This window comes from Aythya fuligula, chromosome W, assembly GCF_009819795.1.
Source record: "Aythya fuligula isolate bAytFul2 chromosome W, bAytFul2.pri, whole genome shotgun sequence".
Taxonomy (NCBI): Eukaryota; Metazoa; Chordata; class Aves; order Anseriformes; family Anatidae; genus Aythya; species Aythya fuligula.
Window position 1 is genome coordinate 17,638,293 of NC_045594.1, and position 22,239 is coordinate 17,660,531.

At 45.8% G+C, this 22,239-nt stretch overlaps 1 protein-coding gene across 1 annotated transcript in view; it reads right to left on the reverse strand.

Moving 5' to 3' along the window:
* LOC116501384 (homer protein homolog 1-like) overlaps positions 1 to 22,239 on the reverse strand; it is a 164,489-nt gene that overhangs the window by 119,805 nt on the left and 22,445 nt on the right. The window contains exon 4 of the mRNA XM_032206909.1: positions 20,145 to 20,301. Coding sequence (XP_032062800.1) covers positions 20,145 to 20,301 — 157 coding nt within the window. The remainder of the gene's footprint in view (positions 1 to 20,144; positions 20,302 to 22,239) is intronic.

Sequence of the window (22,239 nt, forward strand, 5' to 3'; positions counted from 1 at the left end):
GAAGGTTGTTGTGATAATTGTAAAGTAAGAGTATGTTGTGAGTAGTCTTAAATATGCTTTTAACAGAGGCGAGGGGTGGAATGTAGTGGGTTTATGTGGCAAGGTTTTGGTAGCAGGGAGCCATAGGGGTGGTTTCTGTGAGAAAGATCTAGAAGCTGCCCCATGTTTGGGAAGGGCCCCATTGTTTTCCAGATCCGAGCCAATAAGCGATGTTGTTTTGCGCCTCTGTGAGAGCATATTTAAGACAGGGAAAAAACGCTGCGCCACACAGCAGCCGGGAGAGTCAAGGGAGTGGGAGAACAGCCTTGCACCAAGGTCAGTGTAGAAGGAGGGGGAGAGGTGCTCCAGGCGCCGGAGCAGAAGTCCCCTGCGGCCTGTGGTGAGGACCATGGTGAAGCAGGATGTCCCCCTGCAGCCCATGGAGTACCACGGTGGAGCAGGGTTCCACGCTGCAGCCCGTGGAGGAGACCACGGTGGAGCAGGTGGCCCTGCACCGACGGAGGCTGCCGCCTGTGGAAGACCCCTGCCGGAGCAGATTCCGGGCCGGACCTGTAGCCCGTGGAGAGGAGCCCACGCAGGAGCAGGTGATCTGGCAGGAGCTGCTGCCCGTAGGGGAGCCAGGTTGGAGCAGTTTTCTCCTGAGGGATGGACCCCGTGGTACGGACCCATATCTGGAGCAGTTCTGGAAGAGCTGCTGCCTGTGGGAAGCCCACGCCGGATCAGTTCATCAAGGACTGCATCCCGTGGGTGGGACCCCACAGCACAGGGGACGAGAGTGACCGAGAAGGAGCGGCAGAGAAGAAGTGCTGTAGACTGACCATAACCCCCATTCCCCGTTCCCCTGCGCCGCTCGGGGGGAGGAGGTGGAAAAGGGTGGATGGGGGGGGAAGGTGCTTTTGGTTTTTTTTTTCCCTTTGTTTTCTCACTTCTCTCGCTTGTTAGTTGTAGGCAATAAATCTTACTATCTCCTTATGCCGAGTCTGTTTTGCCCGTTACAATAATTATTGCGTGATTTTCTCGTCCTTATCTCAATCCTTGAGCCCTTTTCACATATTTTCTCCCCATTCCTCTTTGAGGAGGGGGAGTGAGAGAGCGGCTGTGGTGGAGCTCGGCTGCCCACTCGAGCAGAACCACGACAAGCATACTGAAGGACCTCACTAGCACACAGTCCCTCTGACTCTGGCACCAGCGGGCCTGGTTTTATCTTTCCCCCTCTGATTCTAGTTTAAAGCCTTATCAATCAGCCCTGCTAACTCCTGGGCAAAAATCCTTTCCCCCCTCTGAGAAAGGTGCATCCCATCTGGTGCCAGCAGACCTGGTACCATGTAGACCTTCCCATGATCAAGAAACCCAAAGTTCTGCCAGTGGCAGCAGTCTCAGAGCCACATATTGACGAACCGAGTCTGCCTGTTGATGTCTATTCCTGCTACAGGAAGGACATAATCTGTGCCCCTAATCCTTTAACCAGTCGCCCCAAAGCCCTAAAGTCCCTTTTGATCACTCTTGGACTTCTCCTTGCTACCTTGTCATTACCAGCTTGAAAAAACAGTAATGGATAGTAGTCGGTGGGCCGTACCAGGTGAGTGACTTTCCTGGCAATGTCTCTTACCAGGGAGGCAGCAGACTTTCCTGTGGGTTGGGTCCAGATGGCAAATCAGGCCCACTGTCCCTGTCAAAAGGGAGTCCCCAGTGACGATAACCCTCCTTTCCTTCACAGAATCACAGAATCACAGAATTTCTAGGTTGGAAGAGACCTCAAGATCATCGAGTCCAACCTCTGACCTAACGCTAACAGTCCCCACTAAACCATATCCCTAAGCTCTACATCTAAACGTCTTTTAAAGACTTCCAGGGATGGTGACTCCACCACTTCCCTGGGCAGCCTGTTCCAATGTCTAACAACCCTTTCGGTAAAGTTCTTCCTAACATCCAACCTAAAACTCCCCTGGCACAACTTAAGCCCATTCCCCCTCGTCCTGTCATCAGGCACGTGGGAGAACAGACCAACCCCCACCTCACTACAGCCTCCTTTAAGGTACCTGTAGAGAGCAATAAGGTCGCCCCTGAGCCTCCTTTTCTCCAGGCTGAACAAGCCCAGCTCCCTCAGCCACTCCTCGTAGGACTTGTTCTCCAGACCCCTCACCAGCTTTGTCGCCCTTCTCTGCACCCGCTCAAGCACCTCGATGTCCTTCTTGTAGCGAGGGGCCCAGAAGTGAACTGGAGGTGCGGCCTCACCAGAGCCAAGTACAGGGGGACGATCACCTCCCTAGCCCTGCCTGTCACACTGTTTCTTATGCAAACCAGGATGCCGTTGGCCTTCTTGGCCACCTGAGCACACTGCTGGCTCATATTCAGCCGACTATCCACCATCACTCCCAGGTCCTTCTCTGCCTGGCAGCTCTCCAACCACTCATCTCCCAGCCTGTAGCTCTGCTTGGGGTTTTTGCGCCCCAGGTGCAGGACCCGGCACTTGGCCTTGTTAAACTTCATGCAGTTGACCTCAGCCCATTGGTGCAGCCTATCCAGATCCTCCTGCAAAGCCTTCCTACCCTCAAGCAGATCGACACACGCACCTAGCTTGGTGTCATCTGCAAACTTACTGAGGGTGCACTCAATGACCTCATCCAGATCATCGATAAAGATATTAAAGAGGACCGGCCCCAGCACCGAGCCCTGGGGAACGCCACTAGTGACTGGCCTCCAACTGGACTTGACTCCATTCACCACGACTCTTTGGGCCCAGCTATTCAGACAGTTTCTAACCCAACGAAGCATGCGCCAGTCCAAGCCAAGAGCAGCCAGTTTCTTCAGGAGAATGCTGTGGGAGACGGTGTCAAAAGCCTTGCTGAAGTCAAGGTAGACCACATCCACAGCCTTTCCCTCATCCACCCAGCACGTCACTTTGTCATAGAAGGAGATCAGGTTCGTCAAGCAGGACCTGCCTTTAATAAACCCATGCTGACTGGGCCTGATCGCCTGCTGGTCCTGCAAGTGCTGCGTGATGACTCTCAAGATAATCTGCTCCATGAGCTTCCCTGGCACTGAGGTCAAACTGACAGGCCTGTAGTTTCCTGGGTCTGCCCTCTGGCCATTCTTGTAGATGGGCGTCATGTTTGCTAGCCGCCAGTCAACTGGGACCTCCCCCGATAGCCAGGACTGTTGATAAATGATGGTAAGCGGATTGGCCAGCTCCTCCGCCAGTTCTCTCAGTACCCTTGGGTGTATCCCATCCGGCCCCATCGACTTGTGCACATCCAAGTGCCGTACCAGGTTACCAGCCAGTTCTTCGTGGATAGTGAGGGCCACATCCTGCTCCCCATCCCCTTCCACCAGCTCAGGGTACTGGGTATCCAGAGAACAACCGGTATTGCCGCTAAAGACTGAGGCGAAGAAGGCATTAAGCATCTCCACCTTTTCCTCATCTTTTGTAACTAAGTTTCCCCCCGCATCCAGTAAAGGATGGAGATTCTCCTTAGTCCTCCTTTTTGTGTTGATGTATTTATAAAAACATTTTTTGTTATCTTTAACGGCAGTAGCCAGATTGAGCTCCAGATGAGCCTTGGCCTTTCTAATTTTGTCTCTGCACAGCCTCGCTACATCCTTATAGTCCTCCCTAGTGGCCCGCCCTCTTTTCCAAAGATTATAAACCCTCTTTTTTCTCCTAAGATCAAGCCACAATTCTCTGTTCAGCCAGGCTGGTCTTCTTCCATGCCAGCTCGTCTTTGGGCACGTGGGGACAGACCGTTCCTGCACCATTAAGATTTCCCTCTTGAAGAGCGCCCAGCCTTCCTGGACTCCTCTGCCCTCCAGAACCGCCTCCCAAGGGACTCTACCAACCAGCGTCCTGAGCAGCTCAAAGTCAGCCCTCCGGAAGTCCAATACAGCGGTTTTACTGGTCCCCTTCCTGGCCTCGACAAGAATAGAGAACTCCACCATTTCATGGTCACTCTGCCCAAGACAGTTTCCAAACACCACATCTCCCACCAGTCCTTCTCTGTTTGTGAAGAGAAGGTCTAGCGGGGCACCACCCCGATAGGCTCACTAACCAGCTGCGTCAGGAAGCTATCTTCCACGCTCTCCAGAAACCTCCTAGACTGCTTTCTCTGGGCTGTGTTGTGCTTCCAGGATATGTCAGGGAAGTTGAAGTCCCCCACGAGAACAAGCGCTGACGATTTCGCAACTTCTGTCAGCTGCCTGTAGAACTCCTCATCCATCTCCTCATCCTGGTTTGGTGGTCTATAACAGACTCCAACCAGGACGCTAGCCTTGTTGTCCCTGTCGATCCTAACCCAAAGGGACTCGACCTTGTCATTCCCAGCCTCGAGTTCTACAACATCGAAAGACTCTCTAATATAGAGAGCCACACCACCACCCCTTCTGTGCTGCCTGTCCCTTCTGAAGAGCTTATAGACAGTCATTGCAGCACTCCAGTCATGAGACTGGTGCCACCCCGTCTCCGTGATGGCAAAGAAGTCATAGCCTGCCTGCCGCACGATGGCTTCCAGCTCCTCCTGCTTGTTACCCATGCTGCGTGCATTGGTGGTATTCTTGACAGAAGATGTAGTGATGCAGGGGGAAGGTTGCCTAGCCTTAGGCACCCTTTCCAATTGTTATGGGCTTTTGTCTACATCATTGTTTGCTTGACTGTCAAGTTCTAGAGCCTCATACCTGTTGTGTAAAGGTAGCTGGGAAGGTGAGGTAGGCAGGGAGAGTCCTCGCCTACCGCCTTGAGCAGAAATCATAGAATCATAGAATCATAGAATATCCTGAGTTGGAAGGGACCCTTAAGGATCATCAAGTCCAACTCTCGACACCGCACAGGTCTACCCAAAAGTTCAGACCATGTGCCTAAGTTCACAGTCCAATCTCTTCTTAAATTCAGACAGGCTCGGTGCAGTGACCACTTCCCTGGGGAGCCTGTTCCAGTGTGCAACCACCCTCTCTGTGAAGAACCCCCTCCTGACGTCCAGCCTAAATTTCCCCTGCCTCAGCTTAACCCCGTTCCCGCGGGTCCTGTCACTAGTGTTAATGGAGAAAAGGTCTCCTGCCTCTTGACACCCCCTTACGAGGAAGTTGTAGACTGCGATGAGGTCTCCCCTCAGCCTCCTCTTCTCCAGGCTGAACAGGCCCAGTGACCTCAGCAGTTCCTCGTACGTCTTCCCCTCAAGGCCTTTCACCATCTTCGTAGCCCTCCTCTGGACACTTTCCAACAGTTTCATGTCCTTTTTATACTGTGGTGCCCAGAACTGCACACAGTACTCGAGGTGAGGCCGCACCAGCGCAGAGTAGAGCGGGACAATCACCTCCCTTGACCTACTAGCGATGCCGTTCTTGATGCACCCCAGGATACGATTGGCCCTCCTGGCTGCCAGGGCACACTGCTGGCTCATATTCAACTTGCTGTCTATCACGACCCCCAGATCCCTCTCTTCTAGTCTGCTCTCCAGCGTCTCATCGCCCAGTCTGTACGTGCAGCCAGGGTTTCCCCGTCCCAGGTGCAGGACCCGGCACTTGCTCTTATTGAACTTCATGCGGTTGGTGATCGCCCAGCTCTCCAACCTGTCCAGATCCCTCTGTAAGGCCTTTACGCCCTCACTTGAGTCCACAACTCCTCCAAGTTTGGTGTCATCAGCAAACTTGCTCAAAATACCCTCTATTCCTACATCCAGATCATTTATAAAAATATTGAAAAGTACCGGCCCTAAAATGGAGCCTTGAGGGACCCCCCCAAGAAACCTGCTTCCATTCCCCCCCTTGTCCTAGGTCCCCTCCTACTGCCTAGTGGGTTGGGGGAACCTTTGTCTTTTGTGTAGTGACTGGCTCATGAGTCTGTCTCAGAGAGGGTAGAGTCAATTTCTCTCTCTGACTCCCTGATGCTCCTCAGCCTACTCACCTCCTACCAAAGCCCTGCCACCAGGCTGAGCAATTCTTCACAGAATCACAGAATCACAGAATTTCTAGGTTGGAAGAGACCTCAAGATCATCGAGTCCAACCTCTGACCTAACACTAACAGTCCCCACTAAACCATATCCCTAAGCTCTACATCTAAACATCTTTTAAAGACCTCCAGGGATGGTGACTCCACCACTTCCCTGGGCACACCTCTCACAGGCATACCCACTGCTTCTGTCAGACACTGACAGAAGACTCAGGCACACCCTGCAGCCCAAGACCTGGATGGCCATGTGTTTCCCTGAGACCTCTGTCTGGGTAGCCACATCAGTAGCTGTGGCTGGAGAGGCCACAAGGGATTCAGAGGCCATGGCTTTCTGCTGGGTGGATACTGTGGCTGGACTCTTCACAAGCAGGTTAAAACCACCGTTGGAAAACAAGCGGTGAGAGCGCCCTCCCTGCTCGCCCTGCCTGCACAAACTACCGCGCAAACTGCCACGCTACACCCGTCCTGGTTTTGTTCACCCGTTCCGTTCACCGCGCTCCTGGTCGCTTGCCCTCCCTAGGGGCCGCCTTTGTACGGCAGGGGAGGGGGCACTGCTGGCTTCGCATGCACCTGGTCAGCTGCCCTCGCGAGGGCTGCCGTGTCCTAGTGGCTCCCTCAGCTGCCTCAAGTAGCCTCAATGCAGGAAAAAAGCCCTTCCCGCCTTGATCCCCTGCTCTACTGCAGAACACGTCTACCCTGGAGCTGATTGAACATGATGAAAAAGAAGATGTACAGCTTTTGGTATACAATGAAATAGATTCAGATGGAGCAAGTATTGTAGATGAAAGGCAGGGAAGTAAAGACTTTAGGGGGGAAGTAGGATTTAGTCCAGTCACGGTGTTAGGAATGTTTTAACAATTCGTGTCAATAAAGAACAGTCCTGTCTGCCTCTGGGTCCTGCACTGGCAATTTAATTCTTGAACCACAGGTGCAGTGTGTCCCAGTCTCCCCCTCATTCTAGTCAATTTATCAAGTCTTCAGAAAATACTCCTCAAATTTATGAACCTGTTTGCCTTTGTTATTCCGGACTTCTATTTCTAACAGTTACAGCCTTTTTTTTTTGTCTTCTTCCAGATTAACTTAACACTGCTATAGGTGTGACTGTCCCTGTGAATGGCTGGTGAGGAATGTTTTAATTACTCGTGAAGTGTCAGTAAGAAAGCTATTTGTGTTTGTATGAAGTCTTTGATATCTGGGGGTTTCAGAACAACTGATAACAACTAGTGACTGTTATGGGATAGTATGCAAGCCTCTGATATCTGGCCAGGTGGCCAAGAGATTAAAAAGAAGAAAAGCACTGTTTGCTTACCTTTATTCTTTTAATAAATCCTATTTTTTTATTTAATCCTATTTTGAAGATTGAGCCATTTCTAACAACGGGGAGAATGAAGGCATGAAATCCAGTAGCAATTCAGGCCCCCCTTCAGGAAGCGGTAGGACTCCAGGGATTACCGTTTTTTGTAGAAGTACATTTTCATCTTCTGGCTTAATAAATTGGAAGGAGTCAGCTGTGTCCTCCCAATAAAATCCTGAGAAATGTACTATTTCAAATAATTGTGCTTAATCACAGTCCTGACTGGAAAGATATGCATGTTTTGTTGAATGTAAGAAGAGAGACATTTGGTGTTAAAGAAGGCTAATGAGGAAAACAGAAGGGAAGGGATGGAGAGGTTAATGTCAGAACAAGAACCTCCTTGGGATCCAAATACAGACAGAGGTAAAATGCTTGTAAAAAAAAACACAAAACAAAACAAAACAAACAAACAAACAAACAAAAAGTTAATTTTGTATGGAAGTAAGCATGGAGTACTGAAGCCTAAAAATATTTCTAAGTTATATCAAGTAACTCAAGGTCCTAATGAGGACCATCAGCATTTTATGAAAGATTATGTGAAGTAGCTAGGAAATGGACAGATTTAAATTCTGATGATGAGGCAAATAAAGTAATATTTTAATATGCTGTTTATGGGACAATCAGCGCCTTATATTTGGAAGTAGTTGCAGTGAGTTAGGGGGAGTTTCAGGAATGTTTGTTTCTCAATTAATTGAGATAGCTAATAAGGTATATAATAATCAAGATGAAGTAGAGAAGAAGGAAAGAAAAAAAGAAACTGAAGAATGAAAAAATGCAAGGAAGTTTGCTTGCAACAGCTATGGTTCAAGCCCAAATGTTGTCACATGGTAAAACATTTCAAAAAGGAGGAAGAGGCAGGATGATAGGAAATCAAGACATAGGAAGAGGATGAGGGAGATATGTAATATTTACCTCTCATCCATCTTACTCATTGGGATTAAATCAGTGTGCATATTCTTGGGAAGAGGGGCATTGGAGGAATGAATCATAGAATCATAGAATCATAGAATATCCTGAGTTGGAAGGGACCCTTAAGGATCATCAAGTCCAACTCTTGACACCGCACAGGTCTACCCAAAAGTTCAGACCATGTGCCTAAGTTCACAGTCCAATCTCTTCTTAAATTCAGACAGGCTCGGTGCAGTGACCACTTCCCTGGGGAGCCTGTTCCAGTGTGCAACCACCCTCTCTGTGAAGAACCCCCTCCTGACGTCCAGCCTAAATTTCCCCTGCCTCAGCTTAACCCCGTTCCCGTGGGTCCTGTCACTAGTGTTAATGGAGAAAAGGTCTCCTGCCTCTTGACAACCCCTTACGAGGAAGTTGTAGACTGTGATGAGGTCCCCCCTCAGCCTCCTCTTCTCCAGGCTGAACAGGCCCAGTGACCTCAGCCGTTCCTCGTACGTCTTCCCCTCAAGGCCTTTCACCATCTTCGTAGCCCTCCTCTGGACACTTTCCAACAGTTTCATGTCCTTTTTATACTGTGGTGCCCAGAACTGCACACAGTACTCGAGGTGAGGCCGCACCAGCGCAGAGTAGAGCGGGACAATCACCTCCCTTGACCTACTAGCGATGCCGTGCTTGATGCACCCCAGGACACGGTTGGCCCTCCTGGCTGCCAGGGCACACTGCTGGCTCATATTCAACTTGCTGTCTACCACGACCCCCAGATCCCTCTCTTCTAGGCTGCTCTCCAGCGTCTCATCGCCCAGTCTGTACATGCAGCCAGGGTTTCCCCGTCCCAGGTGCAGGACCCGGCACTTGCTCTTATTGAACTTCATGCGGTTGGTGATCGCCCAGCTCTCCAACCTGTCCAGATCCCTCTGTAAGGCCTTTACGCCCTCATTTGAGTCCACAACTCCTCCAAGTTTGGTGTCATCAGCAAACTTGCTCAAAATACCTTCTATTCCTACATCCAGATTGTTTATAAAAATATTGAAAAGTACCGGCCCTAAAATGGAGCCTTGAGGGACCCCACTGGTGACCGCCCGCCAGCCTGACGCAGCCCCATTTACCATAACCCTTTGGGCCCTGCCCGTTAGCCAATTGCTCACCCATCGTATGATGTTTTTATTTAGCTGTATGGTGGACATTTTGTCCAGTAGGATCCTATGGGAAACCGTGTCAAAAGCCTTGTTGAAGTCCAAAAAAATCACATCAGCTGGTTTCCCTTGATTGACTAGATGGGTGATCTTATCATAAAAGGAAATCAGGTTAGTTAGGCAGGATCTACCCTTCACAAACCCATGCTGGCTGGGACCAATGACTGCTTTGTCCCCCAGGTGCGCCTCAATAAGTCCGAGAACCAACTTCTCCATGATTTTACCAGGCACTGACGTGAGACTGACAGGCCTGTAATTGCTAGGGTCTTCTTTCTGACCCTTCTTGAAAATAGGCACAACATTTGCCAGCTTCTAGTCTACCGGGACCTCTCCAAATTCCCAGGATCGTTGAAAAATAATTGAAAGAGGTTCCGCGATGACATCCGCCAGCTCTTTCAGCACCCGGGGATGAATCCCATCCGGACCCATGGACTTGTAGGGATCCAGGTGGAGTAGCAAATCCCGCACCCGTTCAGGGTCAGTTGGGAGTTTGTCATCCCCACCGTCCCGGTCCTCCAGCTCAGGGCACCCTGGGTCCCGAAGCCCATCATCGGCATTGAAGACAGAGGCAAAGAAGGCGTTAAGCGTCTCTGCTTTGCCTATGTCATCGTCTGTGAGGAGACCTTCCCTATCAAGGAGCGGCCCTATGTATTCTTTAGTTCTCCTTTTTCCATTTACATATCTAAAAAAACCCTTTTTATTTTCTCTCACAGACACAGCCAGCTTCAACTCTAGCTGTGCTTTGGCCACTCGAACTTTCTCCCTACAAACACGAACAGCATCCCTGTATTCTTTCCATGACGCCTGGCCCTCCTTCCAGTAGCGAAACACTCTCTGTTTCCGCCTAATCTCCATTAGAACATTCCTGGTCAGCCACGCCGGCCTCCTGCCCCGCCTGCCTGACTTGTGATATTTTGGAATTGCCTTATCTTGTGCTTCTAGGAGGCATCGCTTAAAGAGTGACCAGCACTGGTGGACATCGAGGCCTTCAAGAGCAGTTTCCCAGGGGACCTTACTGACTAGTTCCCTGAGCAGCCTGAAGTCCGCTTTCCCCATATCTAGGGATGAGGTTTTGGTGGCACTTTTCCTTCTGTCACCATAAATTTTGAACTCAACCACTTCATGGTCGCTATGACCGAGGCGGCCACCAATCACCACAGAATGTCCAAAAGTGCACTAATCCAAAGAGCCAAAATTAACAAATGTTCCTGAAGTGGTCTTGTTAATGACTGGCATGGAAGACTCGAACTGAAGGGGACCAGGGGTAGAATCATCTATGGCCCCAGCAGAGCCCCTGGTTCCAGTAAAGATGGGGAATGAGGTTATAATATTTTTAGTAGATCCAAGAACCACTTATTTGGTAGTAAGCAATTGCAAGGGACCAATGAGTAAATTCTCTATGCCTGTGATTGGGCATAGATAGATTGAAGACACTTTGGGAGATTAATAGAATCAAGTACTGACCAAGATCAAGGACAAAGTAGTGCCATTTGCATGGGTAACTGTGAAACTCAGGAGAGCAAAATCAGCAGAACCAGTAAAAGTAGATGGGAGCTGAAGCTCTAGTAGGTAATGCAGGAGGTATGCTACTGGAGCATGGATGTTACGAATATAAAATAAAAAAAAAAAAAAAGAAAAAAAAAAAAAAAAAAACAAACAGCCTTGAAAATTTGAGCTTTGTCTTAAGAACAACCCTAAAATACAGATAAAAATTCCTTCTGTCAAGGTGAAAAATAATGATTCCTGGTGACTACCTGCAAATCGATTTTTCTGAGTTACCTAGGTATAAACAATATAGATATCTCCTTGTATTTGTGGATATCTTTTCTCGTTGGTCCAAAGCTTTCTTGTGTTGAACCAATTAAATCAGGGAAGTAAATAATAGAAATCATAGAATATCCTGAGTTGCAAGGGACCCACAAGGATCATCGAGTCCAACTTGGCTCCACACAGGTCTACCCAAAAACTCAGACGATATAACTCAGATCATTGTCCAAAGGCTTCTGAAAATTCTATGGGCTTGGTGCCATGACTACATCCCTGGCTGGGGAGTGTGTTCCAGTGTGCGACTACCCTCTTGGTGAAGAACCTGTTCCTGATATCCAGCCTGAACCTCCCCTGTCACACCTTAACTCCATTCCCTCGGGTCCTGTCGCTGGTCACTAAAGAGAAAAGATCAGAGCTCCCCCTTGTGAGGAAGCTGTAGACCATGATGAGGTCTCTCCTCAACCTCCTCTTTTCCAGGCTGAACAAAACAAGTTACTTGAGCCACTCCTCATACATCTTCCCCTCTAGGCCCTTCACCATCTTTGTAGCCCTTCTCTGGACAGTATCTACTGAAAGTAGTCCAGTATCTACTGAAAGAAAAAATCCCAAGATTCCAGTGGAAGCAGGGACATGTGGCATGGGAAGGGTACAGGGATGCCATCTGTATGTGCAGGGATGAGATAAGGAAAGCTAAGTCACATATGAAACTAAAATTGGTAATGGATGCAAAAAATAACAAGAAGAGATTTCATAGGTACATTGGCCAGAAAAGAAAGGCCAAGGAGAGTGTACCGCCTCTGATAAATGAGAAAGGTGACCTAGTAACCACAGACATGGAGAAGGCTGTGGTACTCAACAACATCTTTGCCTCCGTCTTTGCTGGCAGTCAGGCTTCCAACATCTCTCGAGTCCCTGAACCTCTAGTCAGGGGCTGTAGGAGCAAAGTCCCTCCCACTGTAAGCATGTTCAAGACCATGTAATGAAACTGAACAGGTACAAGTCTATGGGGCCCAATGACATGCATCCCAGTGTCCTGAGGGAACTGGCTGATGCAGTTGCCAAGCCACTCTCCGTAATATTTGAACAGTCATGACAGTCAGGTGAAATCCCTGGTGACTGGAAAAAGGGAAACATCACTCCCATTCTTAAAAAGGGTAGAAAGGAAGACCCTCAGAACTATAGACTGGTCAGAATCAGCTCTGTTCCTGGGAAGATAATAGAACACATCCTTCTGGAAGCAATGTTAAGGCACATGCAAGTCAAAGAGGTGATCTGAGACAGCCAGCATGGCTTTACTAAGGGCAAATCATGCCTGACCAATCTTGTGGCCTTCTATTATGGAGTGACTGTATCAGTCAATAAGGGAAGATCAACCAGTGTCATCTACACTGGACATCTGTAAGGCCTTTGACATGGTCCCACATGACATTCTGGTCTCCAAATTGGAGCGATGTGGCTTTGAAGCAGATAAGGAATTGGCTGGATGTCTGCACACAGAGAGTTGTGGTCAAGGGGGTCCAGGTGGTGGCTGGTGATTGTACAGGGTCTGGCTGGAATGTTAACTTTCCCTGCAGCAGCCCATACAATGCTGTGCTCTGCACTTGTAGCTGGAACAGCAGTGTTATCACACCAGTGTTGTGTCTACTGCTGAGCAGCACTGGCACAGCATTGGGCCTCTCTCTAACCCTCCTAGGGGGTGGGCAAAAAGTGAGGAGAGAAACATCACCAGGGCAGCTGACCTAAACCAACCAAAGGGATATTCCATAACATGTGATGTCACACTCAGAAATAAAAGGTGGAAACAGGAAGAAGAGGGGAGGGGTGGGCTCTCACTGTGAAAACGTTGGTCCTCCTCCCGAACACCAGCTACGTGCGTTGAGGCCCTGCTTCAAGGACGTGGTCAATCATCGCTCATTTGTGGGAAGTAGAAAGTAATTTCTTTCCTCTGCACTTCCACATAGCCTTCATTTATTTTATGTTTGTTTTCCTCCCTTTTTATTTTCCCTTTCCCCCTCCCTTTTCCCCTTTCCCTTTTTATTTCCCTTTAGTTAAATTGTTTAGTTCATTGTGGTGGTTTTACCGTGCTGGGCAGCTAAACCCCACAACCGCCCTCTCACTCCCCCTCCTTTAGATGAGGAGGGGGAGAAGTAAAGCAAAGAACAACTCACGGGTTGAGATAAGGATAATTTAATTAAAGGGAAATAATTATAATAATTAAATAAAGACTACCATGAACTAAACAATTTAACTAAGGGGAAATAAAAGGGAAAGGGGAAAAAAGGGAGGAAAACAAACAAACAAAATAAATGAAAGCTATATGGAAGTGCAGAGGAAAGAAATTACTCTCTACTTCCCACAAATGAGCGATGATTGACCACGTCCTTGAAGCAAGGCCTCAACACACGCAGCCGGTGTTCGAGAGGAGGACCGACGTCTTCTCAACGAGAGCCCACCCCTACCCTCTTCTTCCTGTTTCCACCTTTTATTGCTGAGTGTGACACCACATGGTATGGAATATCCTTTTGATTGGTTTAGGTCAGCTGCCCTAGTGATGTTTCTCTCCTCACTTTTTTGCCCACCCCCTAGGAGGGTTAGAGAAAGGCCCAATGCTGTGCCACTGCTGCTCAGCAGTAGACACAACACTGGTGTGATAACACTGCTGTTCCAGCTACAAGTACAGAGTACGGCACTGTATGGGCTGCTGCCGGGAAAGTTAACATTCCAGCCAGACCCAGTACATTCATAATAATATTTATTTAATTATTATTATTATTTCCCTTTAATTAAATTATCCTTATCTCAACCCATGAGTTGTTCTTTGCTTTACTTCTCCCCCTCCTCATCTAAAAAGAGGGGGAGTGAGAGAGCGGTTGTGGGGTTTAGCTGCCCAGCACGGTAAAACTACCACAGTGATGAGTGGTATCCCTCAGGGGATATCTAATATCATTATTAACAACATAGTGGGATCAAGTGCATCCTCAGCAAATTTTCAGATGTCACCAAGCTGAGTGGTGCGGTTGATACAAGAGAAGGAAGGGATGCCATCCAAAGGGACCTGGACAAGCTAGAAAAGTGGGCACACGTGAACCTAATGAGGTTCAGAAAGTCTACATGCAAGATTCTGCACTTGGGTCAGGGCAATCCCAGACAGGAGTACAGACTGGGAGAAGAACTCATTGAGAGCAGCCCTGCAGAGAAGGACTTGGGGGTTCTGATGGATGAAAAGCTTGACATGAGCCTTCAGTGCACGCTTGCATCCTAGAAGGCAAACTGCATCCTGGGCTGCATCAAAAGAGGAGTGGCCAGCAGGCTGAGGGAGGTGATTGTCCCCCTCTATTCTGCCCTTGTGAGGCCCCACATGGAGTACTGCGTCCAGGTCTGGAGCCCCCAGGAAAAGATGGATATTGATCTGTTATAACGGGTCCAGAGGAGGACCACAGATATGATCAAGGGGCTGGAGAACCTCTCCTATGAAGAAAGGCTGAGAGAGCTAGCTGGGGTTGTTCACCCTGGAGAAGAGAAGGCTCCAGGGAGACCTCATTGCAGCTTTTCAGTACTTAAAAGGGGCTTGTAAAGAAGATGGAGGGCAACTTTTTGCTCAGTCAGATAATGACAGGACAAGGGGGGATGGTTTTAAGCTAAAAGAGGGGAGATTCAGATTAGATGTTAGGAGGAAATTTTTCACTGTGAGGGTGGTGAGGCACTGGAACAAGTTTCCCAGAGAGGTTGTGGATGCCCCATCCCTGGAGGTGTTCAAGACCAGGTTGGATGAGGCCCTGGGGCACCTGATCTAGTTGGTGGCATCCCTGCTCATGGCAGGGGAGGTAGAACTAGATGGTCTTTAAAGGTCTCTTACAGCACAAGCCATTCTATGATTCTGTGATTTGGAGTACCTGATAGGGGGCCTCACTTTGTGGCAGCAAACCCCCATGGAGGCCAAATAAGAAAGTTGTGCCAGGAAACTCAGTTGAAGTGGACAGAAGTTTTCCCAGTAGTTTTACTTAGAGTCCGGATAACTCCCAGGTCTCAAATATAAGCCCATTTGAAATATTGTATGGGAAGCCCTATACTATAAATTTGACTGGGAAAACTGATCAGATGGATGTAACTGGGAATCAAGCACTTACAGTTTTCCATTTGTCTTCAGGAAAAACTTTGTGTCTCATCCATAGATACACACTATTAAGGGCGCTGATTCCGGTGGATGCACTGGTTCACTCCCTTTGTCCTGGAAAGCCTGGAGGGAAGACCCCCTAACTGAAAAGTGTAAAGGAACGTTTCTGATGCTGTTAATGACAAATACTGCTGAGAAACTTAGACAGATTGACTTGTGGATTCATTATACCTGAGTGAAAGCTGCTCCTCCACAGCTACGGAAAACTGAAATAACAGGGTCTTCAAAGTTGAAAATCACCGAAGTTAATGGACTATAAATTTATAGTCTTAGACTGTATAAACTGAAGTTTATCTCTATTAGTGTGTCTACCTTATATATGTATGTATATATATACACTTTCTGTGTAAAGGCATAAGTTTCTTTAAGTTAGAAAATGAGTGGAATAAAGTGATTAACAGCCTTTTGTTGATTGAGAGTAGTCAGGAAGCCAGGGAGTGAAGGAAATCAAGAAGTGTTTTTGAATCCCTGGAGCCAGAGCACCCAGTTTGAATTGATAGCTTCATATGGGTTTTTGAAGCCTGGCAATGGTTGACGTCTTGCTTTCTGGATCTAAAGTTGTGGGTAAAGAAAATTTTATTTGTACTAGTTACAGCAGTAGTTTTCTTTGTTTGTATCTAAGTGTTAATAGAGTGTACATTTAAATGTTGCTCAAAATTATCAAATGTTGAAATGAAAAGATGAGGCTCATCTAACTTTAGGAGGTTAGATAAGTCTCAAAGGGGGGGAATTATGATACGAGTGTATAGTTAACTCCGTTTTCTGTGAAAGAGATCAAATATGCACTTTGAGGAAAGGGCAAGATAGCCCAGGCCTTAGAGGTTTCCAAAGGATGATTAACTGAGGAACTGCTAATCATGAAGACCCTTCTGTTGATATTCTTGAGGAAAACATCCTGACTTATGCCTTTGAATACTTCACCAATCAACATAATATGAATAGTTGGCTGGAAAACAAGAGTATTCTAATGTGAACTGTCTGTGAACTATCCTTATTATAATAGTAAAAATCATGCCCCTAGGCTGGGAGACCGTGGCCCAACAAGGGATCTTTTCTTTCTAAGGATGTACAGAATTATTCTGTCATGTCAGCAGTATGCTAATTATGTAAACAATCAGAGACTATGGGAATTGTACAAAGATGTATTTGTATTGATTGTAAAATCAATAAGGGACTGTATAAAAAGTGGCATGGAATATCCTTAGGTGTGCCAGCTTTGTGGGAAACCACCTAATACCCAGACTTAAGCAATTCTGAAATAAACAATATCTTGGCCTAGTGTGTAGACTGGCTTATTGCATACCGGGTAATGAATCCGAACTTTTTATTGGACAACAACCTGAGCCACTGCAACTGAGCAGCCACATGCATTTCATTCTCTGCAATGTACAAACCCACAGGGTGCTGTAAACCCCACCAGCACTGAGGCTTTCAATAAAATCTGTTTGGATCATATATTTATCGCCACCTGAGGGCAATTGAGAGTTTCAAAGCTAACACAGTTCAACAAATGTTTTTGGCAGCTGGCAACATGTAAAATTGAGACATTTGCAATGTAAAATCTGTTTTTTTTTTAAAAAACAAAACAAAACAAAACAAAACAAAATCATTTTTATTTAGTTTCATTTCAAAACTCACAACCATAGAATTACATTATAGTTTTTTCTCCTTTGCCAATGTAATACTTCTGTCTGACCAATAGACAATATGAGGCATTGTAGCTGAATGCCATAAACCAGAGATTATCTGAATGCATTCTGAATTTAAGAATACTTTAGATTTATATTTAGCCCTTTGTACATATTACATTTTATATGCACAGACATGTTTAAAAAATGTAATAATAATAATAATAATAATAATAATAATATCTGTGAATTATGCCAAAAAAAACAAACAGTTCTTCCATGGGTCCCCCCCCACTATTCTTCTTTGAAGACCCTGTTTCTGAGGTGTTGTGATAACTAAAACAATGAGTCTTAATCAGAGAGACTAGGATCTAAGATACATAATGCTTGGGATGAAAACATTAAGACTACAGCAGAGAGAATAAATAAAAGTGATAGATTGAATTATCAATATACCTTGCCAATAGCATTGTAAATACAAAGGAAATGCAGAAGACAAAATAGTAAATAAATAGATGAACAACTGCTTGACAATGCAACTCAGCAATCGCTTTGCAAGAGTTGCAGCTTTAGACAAAGGCAGAAGAACCCCAATGGATATCATAACAAGGATTTTGTAAAATGTGCAGATCAATTTAGGTGCTACACATTACAAATAGTAGCCCTGATTTCATACAGTATCTAGTCCCAATCCCAAATTTGTGTGTTTTTTGTTGTTGTTTTTGGCTTTAGTTTTGTTTTTTTGGGGGGTGGGGGGGTTGCTTTTTTATTTTTAATAAACAGTCACAGAAAAAGCTACTTTAATTATTTGATGAAATGAAAAAAAAACATCAACATTTGAAGGAAGGCTGGAAGGGAGGAAACAAAGTAAGAGTTAAACTTTGAAAATTTTGGGTAGGCTTTGGTACCAGAGTCTCAGTCATCTGAAGTATTATCATATAGAGATCTCTGAAAGAAATCTGTGAGTGCTGCTATGCTTATACAGAGTATTTCAGCTCCAACCATCATGAATTGACACATCTCCAGAAATTGCAATTGAAAGTCTCTTCAAAGGATTATAGCTTTTGATTATACTTTGCATATCTTTAATGTCCTTATTGCATAGATTTCTGATGTGCTGTTTGTAAAGTTACTGTCTTTATACCCACTTGGGGTAGAACCAAAGGAACTGTCAAGTACTTTCCCAAGTCTTCTAAATTAATATTTTAAAAAAGGTTTCTTACAAAAGAAGCTCAACACATTATCTTTCCTAAGTAAAAACAAACAAACAAACAAACAAACAAAACCATAACCCTCCCTCAAACACAACCCAACTGAGTTCTGATAAAAGCTTACTATGCAGTGCTTTATTGGGAAGGAATCATCACATTCCCTACAGCAAAAATTGGAAGATGATGTAATGAAGGACTTACTGAATGATTATAGGCACTGAACAGATGTCTTCCATAATGCTGAAGCCAATGATAATGATACATCATTGAATGCGGGGATGAAAACAGGTTATTATAACCATATGTTGGGAGGAATGGGTTAAAAGCGGAAGATTGGTGAGAAGGATGAGATCAGAACGAAAGACTGTTGAGGAGGACTGTAAATATGCTCAAGTGACCTTGCAGCTGGGAAGGTGTAAAGTCTGGAAAGCAGCAGTGTAAAAAAGCGCATAAATTGTACCTACTGCTTTTTATGCTCCATGTATTTGGCAAGTAGCGCATCTGTGTATAGATAACATAGGTTTCCGGTAGATTTGGACGTGCCGTATTGGACACGCTTGAGCTCCTGGCCTTGGTACAGAGAAGATCAAAGAAGCACAGTGAGGATCACAGCATGATGGTAAAAACTGCCTGCACAAACCCTTGATAAACAGGTGTAAACAGCAGGCCTGTTATCCTCTAGCATGGACCAAGCTTAGCAGTGCCTGTGTCCCTGCTTGTGTGCCTCTGCCTGGGTGTTGCTTCGGGGATCCCCTGGTGTCCTGGTTTCAGTTAGAACAGAATTTTCTTCCTAGTAGCTGGTGGAATGCTGTGTTTTGGCTTAGGATGAGAAGAGTGCTGATAACACCCCGATGTTTTAATTGTTGCAGAGCAGTGCTTATACCAAGCCAAGGACATCTCAGCCTTTTGCTCTGTCCTGCCAACAGGCAGGCTGGGGGTGCAGGAAGAGCTGGGAGGGGACAGACCCAGGACAGGTAACCCAAACTAGCCAAAGGGGTATTCCATACCATCTGACGTCATGCTAAACAATATATAGGGGTGGCTAGCCGGGGGAGGGGGCCGGACTGCTCGGGGTTAGGCTGGGTATCGGTCAGCGGGTGGTGAGCAATTGCATTGTGCATCACTTGTTTGTACATATTATTAGTAGTAGTACTATTATCACCATTGTATTATCATTATTATTATTATTATTGTTATTATTATTTTCCTGTCTTATTAAACTGTCTTTATCTCAACTCACGGGCTTCACTTTCCATTTCTCTCCCCCGTCCCAGAGAGGGAGGGGGAGGGTGAGCGAATGGCTGCGTGGTGTTTAGCTGCCAGCCGGGTTAAACCATGACACCCAGTTGTCAAAGTAATGAAAATAATATTATTTTTTGTGTTTTAGCTGTGGGTCTGTTCTTGTTCCTGCTGCCTGCCTGTGCTGACTCACACACTATTTGTACTTTTTAGTATACATCACAGGGAATGCCCTTTTAGATTGACGAGGGGGAATGGGCTTAAGTTGCGCCAGGGGAGTTTTAGGTTAGATGTTAGGAAGAACTTCTTCACTGAAAGGGTTGTGAGGCATTGGAACAGGCTGCCCAGGGAAGTGGTGGAGTCACCATCCCTGGAAGTCTTTAAAAGACGTTTAGATGTAGAGCTTAGGGATATGGTTTAGTGGGGACTGCTAGCGTTAGGTCAGAGGTTGGACTCGATGATCTTGAGGTCTCTTCCAACCTAGAAATTCTGTGATTCTGTGATTCTGTCATTGCTTAAATTCAGCAACAGATTTATCAAAGTAAATATGAATGCATGGAGAATAATATTTTCCAATGAACACTTAAAACATCTAATGAAACAATATAACCCTTTTAACACATCAGTAATCTCTTAGATAACAAAAGCATCTGAGAAGATACATGAAGGACATCAGACTGGAAAATAAATGCAAAAATCAATCAGCAAACAAATTCTCTAAAATAAAACTTACCTTTGATCCATCCAAACTGATTATCCTGTAGACATTTCTTATGCTGTCATAGAAGTAGGACACAGTAACAGCATGCTTGCTGGTGGGAACCCAGTTCTTCTTAGTGTTTGGGTCAATGTGGAAGACATGAGCTCGGGTGCTGAAGATGGGTTGCTCCCTGAAGGACAGAATAAAAGCCATGAATCTAATTGGGACATAAGCAAGTAGAGGAAAATGGAATGCTACACACGTCCAGCTGAAAAACTGAACTTGGCTGAAATGCTCGTATAAGGAATTTTTTGGATCTGGATGTAAAACCATGGCAAGAGCACATGCGGAGGGACAATTTGACGTTCAGATCCTGAGCTGTCAGCGTGATAACACCACTAGGGAGCAGCATGTGGTAAGGGTCTACCGCTGGAGGTGGCAAGATGAGAATGGGAAACAAGTGTACTTTAAACATTTCTGGTCAGCTCGTAATATGACAAGCCGCTAAGGAGAACTTGGTTGTAATTGCAAATGGGATGTGGGCCCTAAAGGGACCTTATTGGGTGTGTGGCAAACATGCCTACAAAATGCTACCAAAAGACTGGTCAGGAATCTGCTATGTGGGATACATAAGACCCTTGTTCTTTTTATTGTCACAAATACAAGGAAATCATTTAGGAATAAAATTATATGATGATCTGAATAGAGTGAAACAATGTATTGATGCTTCCTTAGCCAGGGGTAGTGCCTAAAAATGGAGAGAGGATGAATGGCTTCCTGAAAGAATCATACAGCATTATGGACCAGCTACCTGGAACCCGAATGAGGTAATATCGGAGGCCCAAGAAACTATTTATAATTTGAATCGAATAATTAGTTTGCAAGCTGTCCTTGAAATTATAACCAATCAAACAGCAATGGCTTTGGATCTTTTGGCTGATCGGTCCACCCAGATGAGGAATGCTATCTTTCAACATAGAATGGTTTTAGGCTATTTACTAGCAGAAGAGGGGGGAGTGTGTGGAAAACTAAATGATTCCAAATGTTGTTTTTTGATGTTAATTGATGATAATGGGAAAGTGGTTAGACAGATAACAAAGGAAATTAGGAAATTAGCCCACGTCCCAGTACAAACTTGGAAGGGTATGGATTGGGATTTGTTTTCATGGATGCCCGGTGGACCATGGGTTAAAAGGATGTTATTTTTATTTTTATGTGGTGTAATGATGTTATTGTTTATACCTTGTATGATACCTTGCTTTACATTATTGATACGCTGAATAATAAATAGTACCCAATTTGTGATGACATCAGTAGAGAAGGAAGGTGATATGTCAATAATGATGCTTAAGAACTGGACCCCCCAAGAACCAACTGATGAAATCCCGTTGTTACTGGCAAAAGTTGAAAAGGAGACATGAAGATAAGGGATTGTGAGGAATGTTTTAGCAATTCGTGTCAATAGAGAGCTTGAAGGGAAATGTATTTGTAGACTTTTCCTTGAAGTCTCTGATATCTGGGGGGGGTTCAGAACAACTGTTAACTATTATGACTATTATGACTATTGCATGGGACACTGTGCAAGTCTCTGATATCTGTCCAAGAGATTATGAAGAAGGGGAAAGCTGAAGGACAACTAAAAGACAAAGCTTGCAGGGGACGCTGCACAAGTCTCTGACATACAGCCAAGTTGGACAAAGGGGAAGGTCAAGAAAAAAAAGCTTGGGAGGAAGACTATGAGCCTTCAGCATGAAAGACCCCCCAGAAGGACCCCCAGAGACTGATACGCATGCTCCAGTAGGAGGGTTTGGATTCCGGAAACTAATTATAATAACCCTGTTTTTTTCTAGAAGTAGTAATGAATATGTATTAGCCTAGGAGCATAAAAATCAACTGCTTGATATAACTGGTGTGTGTCTTGGTGGAGCAGAGACTCCCAGCGCACCCAGCACTGTTTGCTTACCTCTATTCCTTTAATAAATTGTAAACTTAGATTATAGTCCTATTTTGAAGACTGAGCCATGTAATTACTCTAAAACCGACATTAATTAGGGTCAGGGACATATAATGTTAAACCCAAACTCTTTGTAGAGTCACACCTGAATGTTTTCACAGCAATAGTAAATAT